The 19,459-nt window shown below is 30.1% G+C and overlaps 1 protein-coding gene across 4 annotated transcripts in view; it reads left to right on the forward strand.

The window, feature by feature from the left end:
• Window positions 1–19,459, forward strand: part of LOC111026499 (echinoderm microtubule-associated protein-like 2) — a 53,561-nt gene that overhangs the window by 3,893 nt on the left and 30,209 nt on the right. For 3 of the 4 annotated variants that reach the window (XM_022304600.1, XM_022304604.1, XM_022304609.1), the window contains exons 1-2: window positions 15,633–15,798; window positions 17,519–17,563. In XM_022304600.1, the coding sequence (XP_022160292.1) occupies window positions 15,648–15,798; window positions 17,519–17,563 (196 nt within the window). In that variant the 5' untranslated portion in view covers window positions 15,633–15,647. Of the gene's footprint in view, window positions 1–10,645; window positions 10,755–15,632; window positions 15,799–17,518; window positions 17,564–19,459 lie in introns of those variants that run through there. The other variant, XM_022304612.1, reaches the window with a different exon arrangement.

The raw sequence follows: 19,459 nt of genomic DNA on the forward strand, positions 1-19,459 counted from the left end.
TTTTTATCTATTATATACAAATATGGTGCCGATATTCCACCTTCACTGCGCTCTACTATATATATAAATAACATAATAATACGTACGTGGCCTGTTTCTTAACGCGCGCGATCGTGCACGCAGCGCGCACCTTATATTATTCATCGTCGTAAAACCCGGTAAGGTCTGCATACTCGACGACAAAATCTTTGCTTATCCTCGAACTCCGCCGCCGAGGTGTATACACTGAGTGAGCCTAACATAACCTCGGTTTTGAAGTCGTATCACAACTATTGTCATCCCGAACGTTCGCACTTCACTTTATTCTTATAATATGTATGGGCGTGCACCGCAGACTTAGGGCGCAGGGTATATGTGGTTAATACAATGTGCTTCCCAAAAATTTAAGTGGTCAAACTAATGCCTTAAAAATATAATAGTTATGATAAACGTTTTTATTATAACTGCTTCTTATTCATTAGAAAATAATGAGTTTTTCAACATTTTTTTTGTACATTGAAAAACTAAAACATATTTTTATTAAGCTGGGTTCATTAAAAAAGATATTATTTCATAATTTCTATCACATAGAACATTTAACAGATGATCTGTAGATCGTACCTACACATTTGATTAATTTTTCTTTGGAAAAAGTGGTTTTTTGGGACTTTGTTCCTATTACGCCCTCTCCAAAAGTATTTATCCCCAGAACACATGCTACGCAAGCTCACACCCTGCATTGTACATTCCGTGCCTATATGATAATATGTCTTATATTATTATTCAAACTTTTAGATTTTACCTATTCAAAATAATTGGCGATCGACAGGGCGACGACTTCTATAGTCTATAATCCTATAATTAGTGTTTATTAATCTTATACTATTATGACTTATAAGTATGGACGTATGGTGTTTATAAATTTTCTGTTCCTTCGCCCGACACCGCGCAATAATGTTCCTATATAGTATATACCTAATACAGTAATACATCCCAACTTCATCATTCACGCGTTCTCTGTATAAATATAAATTACGACAAGACAGGCATACTTATCAAGACTTGAGATTATATACTTATGTGTGTGTGTGTATGTGTATGCCTGCAGTATATGTTTAGTACATGTTCACGATAGGAATAATATTCGTAAAATATTTCCATCACGTAGGAACGAAAGTGTGCTGCTCCGCGACCGGAATGATATGAGATCCTCCGCCGCGCGTCATATTACGCGTACACGATTCCGGGGAACCTGTTTCCGTGCGCCGGACGGACGGACGACGCCATTGTAAACAATTTTTTCCATCGGCCGTCGACGACGACAACGACGACGACGGACGGACGAGAATTTGTGCCGCTCACCACCGGGGCACACCTTGCGCCGCTGCCACCGCCGCGAGTCGTGTTCATTAACCTAACCCCCCTCCCACTCACTCACTGTACAAATCTATAAGTATGCGCGGGGGCCATTGTCTTTTTTCGGTTTCGCACGTTTATAATATACGTATATAAAACGAGGAATAATGAGAAACCTCCGACGCTGGCCTCATCATCATGATAATTATAATTGTATTTCATGAATCAGATATATTACTATATGTACCTATACCTAGGTATAGGGTAGGCAGGTAGATATTATGTAGATACAGAGAATAAAAAACAAAACAATCGACGCGGTAGAAAAAACGAAACGCAACAGAAACGTTCTCCGGATAAATAATATACAGAGGAAGTGATGCATTTTTCAGCACGGTTGCTGCAGAGAGATGGGCGGAGATGGCGTTATGTCGTTACGAGTTACGACGGAAATAATGGTAATAATAATCTTAAAATATTCGAACCGCTGTAGACAAGCACTCGGCGGACAGTGCTTTATGGAATATAATATAATACTTGTAAGAGGAAGCATCGCGCATCATTTTTTATACACAGCTATAGAGTGATAAAAAGAAAATGTTTTAAAAGTGAAAACGCTACATTATAATTACTGCAGTCGATTAAAAAAAATACGCGTATTCGCGTAATTCTACTGCGGCAGAAGTATAGGTGTATATTATTATATTATATATTATGCGATTACGACGCACAGTTGCTCACATTTCCGTGTCGCGTTGCACCGTATAAACCGCGACGATAAATTGATATCATCATCGTGTTTTTTTTTTAATGCTATATACGTAAATACAATAATGTGTTTGCTCGCGGAAAATAGAAAAACCATTACTATGAGATTGAAAAAATGCATTTCGATTCAGTATTCGTCGTCGACGTCGTCATCCGGTTAGGTATGTAGGCGTAGAATGTTATTATTAGTAGTATTGTAATAGTAATAGTAAAATGGAAGTGGTAGTTTTGTCGTGATTGAATAGAGCGACGGGTGAATGGAATGATCATTTTATAAACCAGGAGGCCCATGACCGCTGAAGACATCATGTCTATTGTCCAATATTATTTTACTGAACATTATCAATATTATATGTATTTTTTTTTTTATTGTTATTGCATTTCGATTAACTGCCAATTTTCTATTTAATATAACGCACGTGCGCCTGTTCCCGCGCTAACTTGGTCCGCGTGTCTTTAAACATGTTTACATTGTAAATACACGAAAATATAATATGTATCTAGGTAGTGACAAAAATGTTACTCTACCATGGACGTAGTGGCGTGCTTAGACCATCGATGGTTTAATTATTACGTGTACAGCAAGTGGTTTTGAAACCGGACAGACTGAAATTATTGCAGTGTGGACAATCTCTTTCATTTGCTAGTGGTGCCGATTAGGGGGCATACCTCTGCACTCGACAGGAACAGGTCACGAATCTCTGCACGTTTCATCATTCCCAGAGTCATTACTATCCATTCTGGTCTAAATAATACGATATAATGACTAATAAGCTATGAGAATCGTTTTATTAGCCAAATATTCTTTATTGGATTTGGTTTTCGATTTCCTACCCATATAATATAGAGTTTTCGTTGATTTTAGAATAAAAAAAAAAACATTTTGGTGCACGACTTCACTTTAATGTGGAATATGGAAACGTCACAGGAATCATAAAAGAAGAAAAAATTATATTTATTGAACCCGATTTGAAATCGATTTTTATTGATACATTTTAATTTATGTTTTTATTTAGTGATTTTTTCCTTGAAATGATTATTAGAATTGGATATAGAATTGTACAGTATAGATTGTGTGGTATATTAGATCTGAATATTTGTTTTTGACGAAATTCACTATAACAAAATTTTAAGTAGGTGCAGTAATTCAAAAATTTAAAAACCAGATTACAATAAAACGTGATGATAGATATCCACTTGTATTCTGATTTATTGGTACATAATATCATACTATGTTATAGTTTCGGTAGGTGTATTTTATAATTTAATTCATTGAGATGATTGCAGTGTGCAGGTTATAGTTCTGATCATATGGGTTCTTTGATAATTTTATTTATAAGAGGATATAGACGCGATTATATTATTTAGCTATACAAACGATTTGTTATTTTTGTGATGTGTAGGTACTTGTGTACAATGACGGTATAAGCGGTATACCTCATTGGTAAATAAGGTAACATTTACGCACGTACGTATAAATTGAATACGCTTTGCACATTTATTGTGGTCATCCATGCCTGTTACCTATTTGTATGAAAAAACTATTTATGATGTCTTTCCTGGGCGGGTAGTCAATAGAAATAATGCGCACCTCTGTGCAAAATAGTTCGTGTCGCCACTAGATTTATTACTAGTGTGATATTTTATTATACACCTACAGATATAAGTGCCGTCTACTGTAAATCTTCCAATGAAATTATTTTACGACTGAGAACTCAAGAGGAACCAATCATTGTTATTTGTATGCATTTCAAAATTCTATTCTGAACAGGTATTAGATATTATATTTGTTCGTGTTGATATTTAATGGTTTATATGTCTTCTAGGGTATAAAATAATAATATGCCGGATATCATTTAGTTGACGTAATTGTCTGGAACAAATTTATAATTTTGGGTTATCTATTTTATGTTATTTTATTAAAAAATAAGATGCATGTTTACAGTTCAAGTTCATGTACTTTATATTATGCATTCACTGCATCTGAAATAATAGACTAAAAAAAAACAGTTAAAGATTTAATTTAATAAGGACATTTTAAAATAAATAAGTTTTTTCGTCTTTTAGTCATTTGTTTGTTAGGGTTTGATTCAAAATGAACAAAACAAGTTTTCATTTTTTTTATCAGTGTTCTTAATTGTAGTTTATAAAGTACAGTCTTCAGTAATTAAAATAATACTATTATGCCATCACCTATGTGCTTAAAATTGTATTGATAATTATCCATACTATAGTTATTGTTTTTGTTAATCGCTCATTTTTCGAATTTATAAAAGAAAATTAATCAAATGCTCAATGCTGTATTGTTTTATATAACTAGTTGACCTCACTTGAGAAAGGATTATGGATTTAATATTATTAGACATCTTCTACCTTATTGGTAATAAGCCCGGTAGTAAAATTTGTGAGAATGGAATTTTCATCAAACAGGAATCATGAGAATTTGATTGTTTGAAAATTGAATGCGTTATGTTTTTAATGATTTACATTTTACACGGCAATTATTTTTTTTTCAAATTCGTGGAAGTTTTTTTGATTGTACCAAACGAATTAATATTTTAAGTAAAACATTTTTTTTTTTTTTAATAGGTATTAAACTACCTAAGGAATAAACAATTATCATATAGTTGTTTACGAACTTCTGATTGTATAAGTTGTGTGTGAATGTTGAGATCTATGTAGAATTATAGTTCACACATGCCATATTAATGTAGTAATTACGAATCCAGACAATGAATATTGAATTTACCGATTTAACATCTCGAATAATTATAGTGTGTTAAACGGGAAATAGTTGCTATTATGTTACACGTTGATCTTTATTATTTATGGTAAATAAATAAAAAGTGATATTGGGAATGAGACCCGAGTATAGTGCAGAATTATGTGTGTTTGCTGGTGACAATGTTTATATTATATTGCATAACGATATAGATCTCTCGCAGTGTTTATTGCGGGATTGATTTAGGTCACATACCAGTGTTTGTACAATAACAACAATGATGCATATAGTGTTGTTACGGATTGGCTTTTAACCCGGACCAGCTGTATATTGTGTTGGGGTTGGCTAGTTTAAGCGTTAGCCATTTTTTACTTAATATAGAAACAGATAATAATATAATGACGCCTTCTGCGAACCGGTAAAATCATCTCTCGGCCCACTTTCCAACGACGGATATCCGTTCGTTATTCTAATACATGGATGTGTCTATTTATATATAATATATGTGTATATACATTATACATATAAATATAATCCGCACAAAAGACACTGATGGTAATTATTGTCGGATCGTTTTACTCTGGTCCGTCGGCCGTATGACCCACAGTCCATATGTAACCTAACCTGAAACACAAAATAAAACTGCGTACGCTCGCCGTATGTTGTATAACTTATGAAGATTAAGTCATGCGTATACATAAAGACATCTAACTGGAGAGTTTGCATTGTCGTATAGAAGTCGACCAAAACCACAATCTGCAGTTGCCTATTTATTGTGTATATGAATCATGAATGTATATATTATTATACTTGCGTTTGTTTATGTACTAGGTACCTACTTTGCATGTAAAGCCAATCGGACAGTAGGTACCTAAATATCCAAGTCGTAATTTTTAAGTTGTCCAGTTGTAATTTATTCAGAATTCTGTTCTGTATACCTAATTTAGAAGTATTTTTATGTTAAGTAGGAAGGGTGTATCTACTTTTTGAGTGTTATCACAATATACATGAATAATTGACTAATGAAGTATGTAAGTAACTAATAATAGTAATAACCCATGTACCTACACGTACATGATACTAGGATGGTTGTATCTTTAAGATGACTGAGTATTGAGTTGATGTATAGACATATCACATATGTTTATAGAATTCAATAAAAATAGTACTTCCAAGACGTGACTATGAAGACCAGTAGTAAATACCGTAAAATAGTTTTTCTATCGATGAGTCTAGTTTAGTACGTCATATTTGCTCAAAACCACACTTGAGATAAAATAAAATGTATAATATCATGGCTTAATTATTGAAAATTAATTTGAAACAGTTAATTATTCAATACTATGTAATGGCTTACAATCTCTGAGCTATACCTAATTAAATTTTATGATATTTAGACATTTAGGAATGAATGTTTATAACTTAGATGTCATGTTATGTCATGTCATGTTATTCGTTTTAACTGCATTGAAACCTTACCTTATAGACTATTGAGATTCCGTTGTGATCCATTAATATTTTCTTTTGATCATTGTGTATGATATTGCTTTGTTACCGTTTACACAACCAAAATGTTTGGCTGTATAATTTTCCAAGGACATTGTTTTATGAAGTTTAGTTTAGAATTGTATCCTCTCTGGAAGCTTAGTGTAACAGATTACATTGGGGAGCAGCCGTTGTTGGATTGAATGAAAAATTGAGACATGGCAGTTTTAGCAAATGGATCTTGTTGATATCTCTATAACTATTAAGAATGACTAGGTATTAAGTGAATTAAAAAAATTGTTTTTGCAAGTTACTTACACAGCTGAAAATCAGTCAGCATATTTTTTGTTATCTATACAGTTGAGTGTTTACAGTATTTCCGGTTAGTAGAACATTCTTGCTATATCTACTCCAGTTGTATGTTAACATTAGGTAGTAGGTACACATATATATATATTAAAATATTATGACAAATGATATTGTTTACATATCTACTTCATTTTGATTTGGTTATAAGTGGTGAAATAAAAAAAAAAAATCTTTAAATGATTTGATATAATTCCGTTTTACATTATGGAAAAAAAAATTTGTTGATCATTTAAATGGGTTTTATGTGGCAGTGTTAAGATATTTTTACTATTATAAATTATACCTTTCACATTTCCAATGTCACACAATTAGACAAAGATACACTAAACTTTGAAGTAGGTACAAAACATGATCAACTTCTTAACAAGTTTTTTAAAAGATTATGTTTTTATGAGAAAATTGTAATTGTTTTTATCAATTATTTACTTATTTTATACTTACAAATTATATTAAACATGTTAGAAGTTAGGAATCATACGAAAACAGATTAAGTCGTACAGATTTATTACTTATTGTAGTTTAAATTATCACAAATGTCAAATGCTATGGTAAATTATTAACGATAGTTAATTAAAAATTATTAATACATAATAAGTTTAAACCTAATTATTCGTATTAAATATGAAATTATATACCTGTGTTTTAAATCTTCTTATATGACCACTACAGTATAAGTATTTATTAAAATACTTGTATACCAGTATTATAATATTATATATATAGTATTATATAGCGATATATATATGTATAAATATTAAGTAAATAATTGAGAGGAATGTTTACTTCGCTTAAATATCTTGTTTATATAGTGTAAGATAATTATTATAAATTCAATTTTTTTAAATTATAAGCTTTTTTTAATATTATTCATAATTTACCACCATGAATAATATTAATATACCTTAAAGTCTAAGGAAAAAAATTTACCATCAGTGCAAACAATTTTCTTTACATAAAATATTTGAAGAAAAAAAAGTTATTTGTGTAGAATAATTAGTATAATTAGGTTTGAAAATCATGGATTTACCTACCTATACCTATATTGAATATTTTATTATATAATTGCCAGAATTATAATAGTATTACCAAGCGTTACCTAAACTTGTATTATTATAATAAATCGATTTAAATATTAATCCATAATTATTGTTGCCTAATTATTTTATCGAGTAGGCAATTAAATTAATTTCTGTTTAAAATTACTTTATATGCGGTATATTATATGCTATATTGCTACCATATAATTTACAATTTTTATTACTTCAGATATTTTGCACGTACATTATTGTTATAAAACTACAGACAAGATTTTCATTTAGTTGTTTTTTTTTTTGCTAAGCTTCACCAGGCATGAAATCGCTTTTCATTATTTTTGACATACATTCTGAATGTTGCGTAAGTCATTATTTTATTGGTATTAAAAAAAACACAATGCGGCGTTATTGAATAATTATTGAAGTATAGCCGACTACGTTCATAAGTCGCTAAATGATTAATAATAACTCTGTAGGTAGTTAGTGGTAATTTTTTTCAATTACAGCTATTAATTATTATTATTAACTGTATGATTACCTTTTATTTTAAATTCCTGTAGGTACCTTTTTTAATTATTTGTTAAGACTTTAAAAACTATAGTTATAACTTATTAGCCTACTTTAAAATTAAATACAATAGTTATAACTTATAACTAAGTCATAGAAAAAAATGCAGTAGGTATTTACAGTAATTTGTGGCTTGAAATAATATTAAGAAAACTTATATTTATTTAACTAAATTAAATGTATAGATTGTTTCGGAGTTTTCTTCTTTGATCTTCAGTTAAATTATAAATAATATTTTCGATGGTGAAATTTGTTAAGTGGGGTGAATTGTATTGTTTATGTAGTTGGTTAGTCTTCTGCAGTAGGAAGATCACCGTGACTTATTATTTGAAATAAGAAGTTAGATATCTAGTTTATGTAGTCATCTTGGTTTCTATAGATCAATGGTGATCTTATCTTTTCAACCATTTTTTTAGTGAACTCTGTGAATTTTTTTTTTATATAAAATCATTTTTATTTTTATTTGATAAATGTTGTAGAATGTATCTAAAAGTGATAAAATTGAACGGATAGTTTTAAATTCTTATTTTAAAGAAAATTGTCCCTTGATGGTTCGAGTTTTTTTGTATAATGTATCGGTGATTCGTGTGAAGAATTAATCTAATTAATCTTGAAATGATTTTAGGTTTTTTGATTAGGTTATTATTTTCTTTTTATTGAAGTAAATAAACCAAATTTACATAATAACCATCTAATAATTTAAATAATGAACTTCTTCCTATACAGAGACATGAATACACATACACAGCATACACACACACACACACACACACAAATGTATATGCATAGTTTAATGAAGGGAACACCGGATCTATAGTGAAAGTAAAAAATGCATTTATATGGAGTGTTATTTTTTTATTTGTTTGCACAAACCGCACTAGTTCGTGTTTATTCAGCTTTTGTTTTCCTTTCAATCGGCTTGATATAATGTCGATTCTATGCAGACGGATGTTTAATGGCTCAAGTTGGTTTATATTTCTAATTATCTTATGTATAGTGACTTTCAAATACTAAAACATGTTTGCTGCTATCACATTAACGCAGTTATGAAGATCAACTCCGATATCAACGATTTATTGAAGACTGTTTAAATGCAACAGTTATTGAAGTATTGCTTAAAAAGAAATATTAATTAACATTTTATTATGAAGAATTTTTTATTCAAACTTACTACGCACACCCTTTTGTATTCTCTATTATAAAACTTTTATTACATTATGTGGGTCGCTCCACATGCTTGTACATAAGTCATTCTGTATCGAGCCCATTTGAATATTGATCACGCAAGAATGTCCCGGCTTAATTTACTTCCGGGTGTGTATCAATACAATAGATTTGTTTTAGTATACCAATCATATATTTTTTTTATAAAGTCATAGCTGTGATCTGCTATGTTATATTTGATTTTGTATTTTTTCGTAATTTATATGAATTCTTCTGGAGTAATAATATAAGAAATTCACACATGTATATACATTGAATAATAATATATATATAATATGTATATTGTATAATGTACCTATACGACCGCGAGTAGTTAATCTGATTGACTATAAAAATATATTCTAAAGATACCTTTATGAGTTATAAAACTATATTGATGTAGGTCTTGCTGTTCAGATAAAGTTTATACTATTTTTGCTTTACAATCATTTTTATCGATTATTATTTGTATTATCATTACCACGATTTCATTATTCAGATGGTCGAGTAAAATCCATAACGAGAAAAACCTGTACGTTATTTTTGGTCGACATATTTTTAATAGGTGTCTTGTAACTTAAAATAGTTGTATTTTGTAAAAATGAGAGTTGATGCGTCTTGTTAAGGATTGAGCCATGACTAGTATAAAAATACAAATTAAGTAGCTCTAAGCTTGTATGTGAATTGTATGTAATTACATTGCAGTTATATTACATTTAAAACAAATTTGTTCTATACATTCTATTTCTAGTGTAGTATATAAATTATAACGTGTTATGAATAATAAATTCTTAGCAGTTTTTATTGAAAATTGAAAATGCCTTCAAATAGATGTATGAATAAAAGTATAAAAAAATCTTATCCGTTATCTTATTGTTTGTAAGGAATCAAACTATTTAGATTCAAGTATATTATAAAAAATACTTATTTCTATAATAACTTGTATTTTAATGTTTTTGTTAATTATTTTTAAAGTGTCCTATAGTTAGAGCAACTTATGTTGAAAAATTATTAGTTGAAAAATACAAATTTGAGTTTATTCCAAATGTTTATAGATAATAATTACATTCTTAACTGAATATTTTATTTGAACGAATAAATAAATATTTTATTTGTTCCATTTATTATACATTTTATTTTAATTGGTATTATATTTTTTCAGATTTACAGAATGAAGTAATTGAATCTGATAAAATATTAGTTTCAAACAAGTCCTAATATGCGAATCAATGGCGCTGAATCACTGTCATCGTCTTCAAAATCTGAAGCCGGTGAGTTTATTGAAAACAAAATATGTAATTAATCGATTTCAATTTCAATCAACCTATTAATTAGCTTGATAACTTAAATTAGTTGAGTTTAAAATGCTTATTTATTTTTACCGGGTTTAAAGTATTAATAGAGCTTCAACGTGAAAATATTACACAACTACCTACTAGGTTAAGTGAGTAACGAAATAACGGTTAATTAAATTTCACCGACGTCAATTTAATTCCAAGGCTTGGAGACTTGGAGTTATCTTATAGTTTATTGAAAAATGCATTTTTAAAACATCTAAAAGTGTATAATAATATTGTGAAATAAGATATTATAATTTTATGTTATGTTATAGCTATTATAAGTTTAGCAATGTTTTTGTCGAAAACATTTTTCCCGTTAGGGCAGTATTTTATAAATATTGTATTCCATACCGCCATTAAGTAATTAAATCAAATCTAAGATAGCATATTATAGATTGAGATAAGATTAATGCAAGTCGCAGCGTATCTCAATACGTTTATTAAGTAACTTAATTACTATAGCTCATCTCGTCCATCGTAACGTGTCTATAATGCGTCGTACAATAAGTGGGCAGTACATACTGTTAAGCCGTCACGACTTGCTGAGAAAGTTTACTGCTAGTGAATTTGAAAAATACACTGATAATAATCAATAACTTCAGAGGCCTCTCGATCAAAATAATTTGTCGTCGATGAACCGCGTGTAGGCGTTTCAGTGTTTGTATCACACTATCACTGCGATGTCCGCGGTAGGTACCTACATAATATTATCTTATAAAGGCCGGTCACCTACCTTGTTACATACAAACAACCGCGATCGACGCGAAACGATCATCAAACGGCAACAATAAAAATAGTTGAATTCCGTTTTGAAAACCAATTTTCGCCGTCATCGTCGCCGTGGTCATTGTTATCGCCGAGCGTACTATGTTATTATATGCTTTAACAAAACTCATCCTAACTATACATTTCGGGCGTCGTCCCCGCCGGCGCGGCGGCTCGGCGCATATAAAACAGTTTTTATTTATTATGTTTGTCCGAAACGCCATCGTCAAACTTACATCATTTAGGCAGATCGTATATTATACACGCGATAACAATATAATACGCATATATATACGTGCGTAATATACCCACCGAGGTATAGTGTTAACGACACTATATATCTCGTTTGCGGTGTATGCCGCTAGATTTCTTCGAAGGCCGTGGGAAATCCGTAAGAACCAGTGCTCGGTCGTCATCGACTGCCGGTCCTATACAGTGGTCGTGGCCCGTGGGTACCGGTTGTTCGTAATGTTAACTTACCGTGGTATAGGAACGTTGGTTCCTCCGATGTATATGTTATTGTATTACGCTCTATTCGTATATTATAATACGTTAATACCTATGTGGCTATGTAGCTACTGGTCTGTAGTATTGGATGTGCATGTGTACACTGCGCGTCTTTCGTTATCATCACATTATTGTCCAAAAGCCTCTTAAAATACTGTATTTTATCTGCTAGTGAATGTAATCGCGAAAAAATAGGCATTTAAAACTTAGATATCGTTTAATAATAAATCTATTTCGAATGTTTTCTACATCAATATGTATTATGCAGAACAGCATGTCAATGAGTTTCCGAAAATATAAATTATATCGTCGTGATGGTTAATGTATGTACCTACCTATAATTATGTTATACGTGTATCCCGTACCTATACTCGGTGTATTCGTAATGTCACGTACCCACTACTTATTTACGTCTACCCCGTCCCGTATATTTGGTGGGTCGGTGAACCACAACAAGTATGACGTTCGACTGCTTTTATGTGTCGTATATATATTATTATGTACAAACACCGCATCAGTGGCCGGTGAACGGAGTCGGGTGCCGTTCTATTGGATCGCCAAAAAAACTATACGGGCGAAAGCGAATGCGCCGATGATGTTGGTGTGTCGTGGTGGGGTGGGTGGAGTACAACACACACGAAAATACACCGAACGTTTTCACTGCGACGTCACACACGGTGGTCATTATATATCTGCGGTGGCGGTCTCCCATCCATCGGAGTGTACATCCGATCGTCCATCGTGATAATAATATAATATTATACAGGATGTGCGCCGGCCTTGACACTCCTGCGCCGCCGCCGAGTTCCGGACGACGTCATACAGAGGACATCATAATATACCAATGGGGCCAGTCGACGATGATATTTTTTGTTATTACGGGAAACAGTACTTTTTTTTACCACCATTATTTTTTACTCGAAACCATTCGAAACGATATTACGCGTTTACGTTTCCGCGTTTGTGACGCGGCGCGTGTGCAGCTCGCAACCGGTTCGATTATATGTACCTAATAATAATAAGTGTAGTATGGCCGGTAGAGCCGCGGGTCCATCGTGAACCGTGATTTTTACTCCGACGTGCGAATAATTTTATTTTTACCGTAATATAGTTTTATACTTTTATAGTGTACCGATCTACCTGCGATTCTAAGACTCTTACAATCGTCCGATTCAACCCGTTTGAGAAAATCGACCAATGTTATATTACATTTATTATAGTTTATAGGTAGTAGTCAGTTGTAGGTATATCTATATAATGTCTTCTCCGACTGGCGAGAAGCATACTTTACGTCTATTTTAATGTGTCTAATATTATTACATCAATGTAATCAAATATGTTCGTCGTCTCACATATTAAATTGTATTATATATTATGCAATTATAAGTTTGTTTTCATCAAAGTTGACATTGTTTTTCCGTTTTCATGTCCGTAAAACATTGTGAAACCCAGATAATGTGTCTTTGAAATTGAATAGCTGTGTGTAAGTACAGACAATATCCGCATGTTCGCATTGCACGGTAACGAGTGTTTGAGTACGTTGATAATTTAAGCATCTTTACTAATGTACTATGTAGGTACACGTTCCTATTATATTATTTTAATATAGACTCATTTGTTTTGTTTCTAGCTATTAAGCTAATTAATTGCATAGGTAATAACTTATTGTTTACCAATTGTTATTGCCACAGTGACTAAGCGAATTGCTTTATATTCAAATAGGTGTACATTTCTAATACTTTTAATTCTTAACCGACTTAACTTTCTTTCTCGGGTGACAATTTATTAATTTGTGATCGACATTATATTGTTATTAAAGTACTATATCAAATCAACTACAACTTTATTATTCTGTACAGAAAGAGACGTCGGGTAATAGAATAAAACATAATTATACTTAAATATAAAGATTAAACTGCGTATACTGCTGCTAAATTATAACACATAGCTTAAGACGTATAACTTATAAGTTATAAGCAATACTTCATTTAAAGTGATGGACAATTTATGCAACGGATTGTTTTCTATTATTCATTTTTATTTACTTTTAAGTTATTGAATAACAATCGTTGAATTTCTAAAGAAACCATCTAGGATTGTTTTTCGAACTTTATAATTTCAGATTGAAGTTCCAAAATGAATTAGTACTATACATTTATCAATTTATGTAATACTGATATCCATTTATCGAGCCATTTATGTGTCATTGTTTATCAGAAATATGTAAATTGTAATTGTAATTTTTACTTTTAAATAGTCATTGTACTTATAGTAAATAAATCTTGTTCAACTTGGCGTTTCGGTCCCGTGAGTTTCGTGCGAAAATAGAGATGTTTAACCTTGGAAATTGAACCTATATAAGTTGTTGAAGCAATGTCATAAAAGTGTGGAATTATGAAAGGTTGTAAAAACAAGTAACATTTTTACAATTATTACGTAGGTAGGTATAAAGTATAAGCCATTTATTAGAAGTGGTTTTGTTATAATGTTTATATTAATCCACTAAAATGTACCTACTATATAGTATTAATACCTATAATTGACATTGACTCATAATCGTTCAATATATGTTCTGGACGGGAATTTGTATGTAATAAATGTTTATCAAGTTCAAAAATAGTTTTTAAATAATAAATAATAATAATTTAACAGTCGCTAGGTGGGTAATTAATTTCATCATTATATTATTTTAAAATCGTTTTCACTGTTTGAATAATCCAAAAAAATATATCTTATATCTTTACTTATTTGAAATTTGAAAAATAAAATGTTTTCCGTTGTCCGTATTTAAAAAAAACATAAGCAATTGTAGTTCTATACTACTTGTTATCTAGTATAACAGTTTTATGTCGTGTTGAATTGAGTATTTTCAATAATTTCCATAAAAAATGTATAAGTGGATTTGTAGGTAATGCCATTTTTAAACCATTTAAATCTTGAAAATTGTAATTAGGTTTTTAATTTTTCAGAAGGACGATTCAGACTTGTGTGTACCCAATTTCAAATAGGGACCCCCGGTATGTGGTAACACTGCCCGTAAACATAAATCGATTGACCCTCGTGGTCACCCCTCGAGAGCTGCGTTCCGAGAGGAGTGTGTTCATACAGCTGCAACGACTGCAACGACGCGGCGGGCGGCGGCCGTTGTGTTTGAAATCAAACGTCGGCTAAGTATGTCGTGTGTAGTCGATGCGGTGTAGTTATAAGTACATTTTTAATTTTTCCATTCTCGTTGACATGTATACTCCGTATGTTTTGTACAAATTATCGTCGTTTTATTACATATCGTAGATTTATATTACAGTGTAGGTAAATCGAGCCGATGCGTGTAGTTGTTATCGGATAGATGATTTTTTGATATGGTTTTACGTGCGACAGAGTTGTTATCTCCATAAGTAAGTCCGTTCTGAAGATTTCTTTTGGCGGTGTACTATCGAGATAAGTTTTGGAATTCTATACGGAATATTATAAATCGTTTTTAACGTCTGTAGTAGAACATTCTCCACTCGTAGTCTTTTATTTCAGTATTACAGAATTATTACTTTATTTCGTATGAATTGGACACCTGCAGTAGTCCGCGTAGGCTTTAATGTCCGGCTTCCAGACGACACGCATCCTGGAGATCCTATTTTTATGTACTACCTTCGGTCGTCAACCTCGTTGGATGTGATTTCCAAATTTAGCATTTACCACTGCGTACTCGGTAGCTATCTGTTTTACACATTCGTTTACCTGTTCTAGCCGTTGTACGTCGGTTCAAAAAATACACTATTTTACTCATTTCACTTACCTACTCTGTTGATAGTTATTTATTGATTTAGTGATAACATTTAAAATTTTAATTGTTCAACTCTTGTTCGTTATGGTATTTTTTATATAGTTTTCCTTGGCACGATCGACTTGGATTTTAATGTTCCAAACTTTATAAACAGTATTTCCTGTTAGTTTATTTATCGACCAGAAATAAAATATTAACGTCATTATAGAAATCAAAAGTTTTGAGCATCTGCAATATTAATTATAATTAAAATAATACATTTTTGATCTGTTCGCGTACTGTTAAATTAGGCAAACAATACTTAGGAAAAATAATAGTTAACTTGAAATAAATGTAGTTCATTAAAAAATTTGGAATACAAAATTTTTATTACACATATGATTACATATTTTAATATTTATACATAATAAAAAAATTATGAAAAATGTAGTGCTATAATAATTTTATCTTACATATATTATATATCAGAAATATTCTACAGTTTATAGTCAGACCATTTTTCATAAAGTTAATTATAATATTCGTAATGGAAATTAAAATCCAATGAAAATCAATGGTTAATTGTTTTTTGATCATATTTATTATTAGTTTTCATCGAGTAAAATTCTTATGTTAAATTATTAATTAGCATTGCAGTTACGTACTTATTAACCAATGACGTACACATTATAATCAATTAGGGGGAAATATATTCATGAATAAATTGAACTATTTATAGATGTACCTACCTATATATAGTGTATATTATAATACCTAATAAAGAATATATAATATCTGCTGTATTATAGACATATTATATTTTACAAATTAGATCGAAGGTAACTAAATTTACATTTCAAGTGGGTATAATATTATGTGCCCGTATATATTTCTTGTTTTGATTACTGACAAAATAATATAATTATTTTAATTAGTGTACAATTTTACATGTTATTTTACTTATTATAATAGCAAGAATCATATTTTTTCCATCGCATGCCTAATTTGAGCTTGATATATTTTAAATCTAAATTTTTTTATTCTTAAATTTTCAATCTATAGATAATATTATTATTTAATTGAATTAGTAATAATATTTTATAACTATTCTATTCATGTTTTCGATTGATTGATCTTTAGTATATCCTGAAAGTATTAACTATTATTATGATTAACATTTAGAATTTCTATTTATTATTTATTTAATATGTGGCAAATGTATAGTGATAGTGGATAGGATATTGCGAATTTAGATTCCATAACATAAATTTATTTATTGACGTTGTATTATTGATTTTTTTGAATTGAATTGAATTGACACACATAGAATTAAGTTGAGGTGCACCACAATTCAAGTGGTTTCCGCAAGTTTCATACACTATTATAGTTCGAAGTAACTCCAAGTTATATTAATTACTCAACTATTCGCTCACCTTAAAACACGCAACTATCCTTATTGCGTGCTGTATGCTCATTATTCATGTTTGACATATCCCTCATCAGTCGTCATCCAATAGTTTGGCTGCTTTATTTTATCTAAGAACAAAAAGCCATAAACTGTAATTAAAAATAAAATAATAATTTCCTATGTGTTATAATATTACACCAATATGATTGAATGGAAACGGCGTTGTAGTTAAGAATATAATTTCAAAAATAATTTCAGTTACCGACATGCAGACTGTAACGGCTAAGGTGCAATTGGCTTGGAGTGAGTGTATATAATCAATTTTTAAAGTCAATATTAACACGTAGAATAATATAAAAAAGTATATGCATTATCGTTTTTATTTGAATGATGGGCGTAATTTGCTAATGCCTTGATAAATGTTGGGCGTGTATCAAGTTTGTAAAATAATATAAATTTATGTTTTTTACTAAACTACATATGTAGATGATCGTGTGTTTACTTAAATAAATTAGTGTTATATTATGTTGTACGTATATTAGAATTGTTTTGATGTGTGACGTGTATATTAAATAATTGTATGTACGAGTAGTTGAGACGGTCTCATATTTTGACTATTAGGTATTTAATCTATTATATATAATCTGAACTGTTTTTTAAAAATATTTTCGTATATTCGGTGCTTCATGGCACAATAAGTAAATTTGACATAAAATAGAAAATAATTTTCTTTTTTCAATTAGGTGATAGAACCCATCATGTTATTATTTTTTTTTGAAAATGAATTTGTAGTTTATGCGGAATGCTTAATCAAATGTGTTCATCTACTTCTAAAACAATTGAAGTATAGGCTCGAATGTGATGTAATGGTAACAAAACGTAGAATATAATTCATATTATATCATATTATTGTCTTTCTTGTTAAGACTCTTAACATATTCACTAAATAATATTCTCAATTATTTCCTTAGATAATATTCTGCACATTTCGAATAACTAATTAACTATTTAAATTTCTATTTAAAAATCAGGTACGTTCATACTAAGTTTGTTCAATGTTAATGTATTACGAATGGTTTGCGAGGTGGCTTTCAATTATCAAGTTCTTGTAGTGTGACGGGGGAATCAAGTTACATGTTTTGGGGTAATTTAAAATTTGTTATACTTTCAGTGGCATGTATAAACAAAAACAAAATCGTCTTATATTGGGATGTTAGTTATTTAGTAGTTGGTATACTTACCGGTCTAGTACTAATATACTTATTTTTTAAAATGTATATGTGGCTCAAAAATTTAATATTTTTTGTTGCACCTGGGGAAATATTTAATATAATCATAAATGCACCCAAGCATGTTGTGCACTTGGTCGACTGATAAGAAATATCGAATTATTATACTAAATATTCTTATTTTAAATATACGAAAAAAAAGTAAATAAATCATGAATAGATTCAATTTTTTGGTAAGTATTATACATAGGTACCTACATAGTTAAAAATTAAAAATTGATCAGGCCATAAACATAATATTGTAAAAGGTTGAAATTGTTATTTTTAAAAATTAGTCTGGTTTAATGTGTGTGCTGTAGAGATTAAACAACTTTATTTCCTCATAATATATATAATATAGATTTTCTTTGATTTTCAAACTTAAAGGTAGAATTGAAAGCAGTTAACGACACACAATTTACCTTTTACTTTGTCCATTATAAAGAAACTATAAATTCCAATTGAAAAAAACTACTTATAAAAATGCTTACCTACCTATATATATGTTAAGTATATTATTTTATCCCTGTCCAACCTAACCTTAACATTGAACACAATTTTAATAAGGATGAAGAATAATTAAATGTTCAAGAAATTTCTTTGTTGAGCGATGTGTATTTCTAAAATACTTTTTAATATTAATTTTTAATTTGTTGATTATATTTTAAATTATTGTTGTTCAACTAGAACTCGAGTAGTTTACCCCCTTGGGGATTACATTTTAGTAGCATATGACAGTATAAAATAATTAATTCATTTTTAGCCTTGAATTTACTGGCTTAGTAAATTACCGATTGAAGTTAAGAATCCTAATGTTTATACTTGTGTCTTATATTGTAGTACTTTATATTTATTTTGTAAAATGTTTATTGATAGAAATTTAAATTAAATAAGTATTATATTACACTTTATATGTAGAAAACACTATTTA

The sequence above is a fragment of the Myzus persicae genome, unplaced genomic scaffold, assembly GCF_001856785.1.
Source record: "Myzus persicae strain clone G006 unplaced genomic scaffold, MPER_G0061.0, whole genome shotgun sequence".
NCBI classification, from domain to species: Eukaryota; Metazoa; Arthropoda; class Insecta; order Hemiptera; family Aphididae; genus Myzus; species Myzus persicae.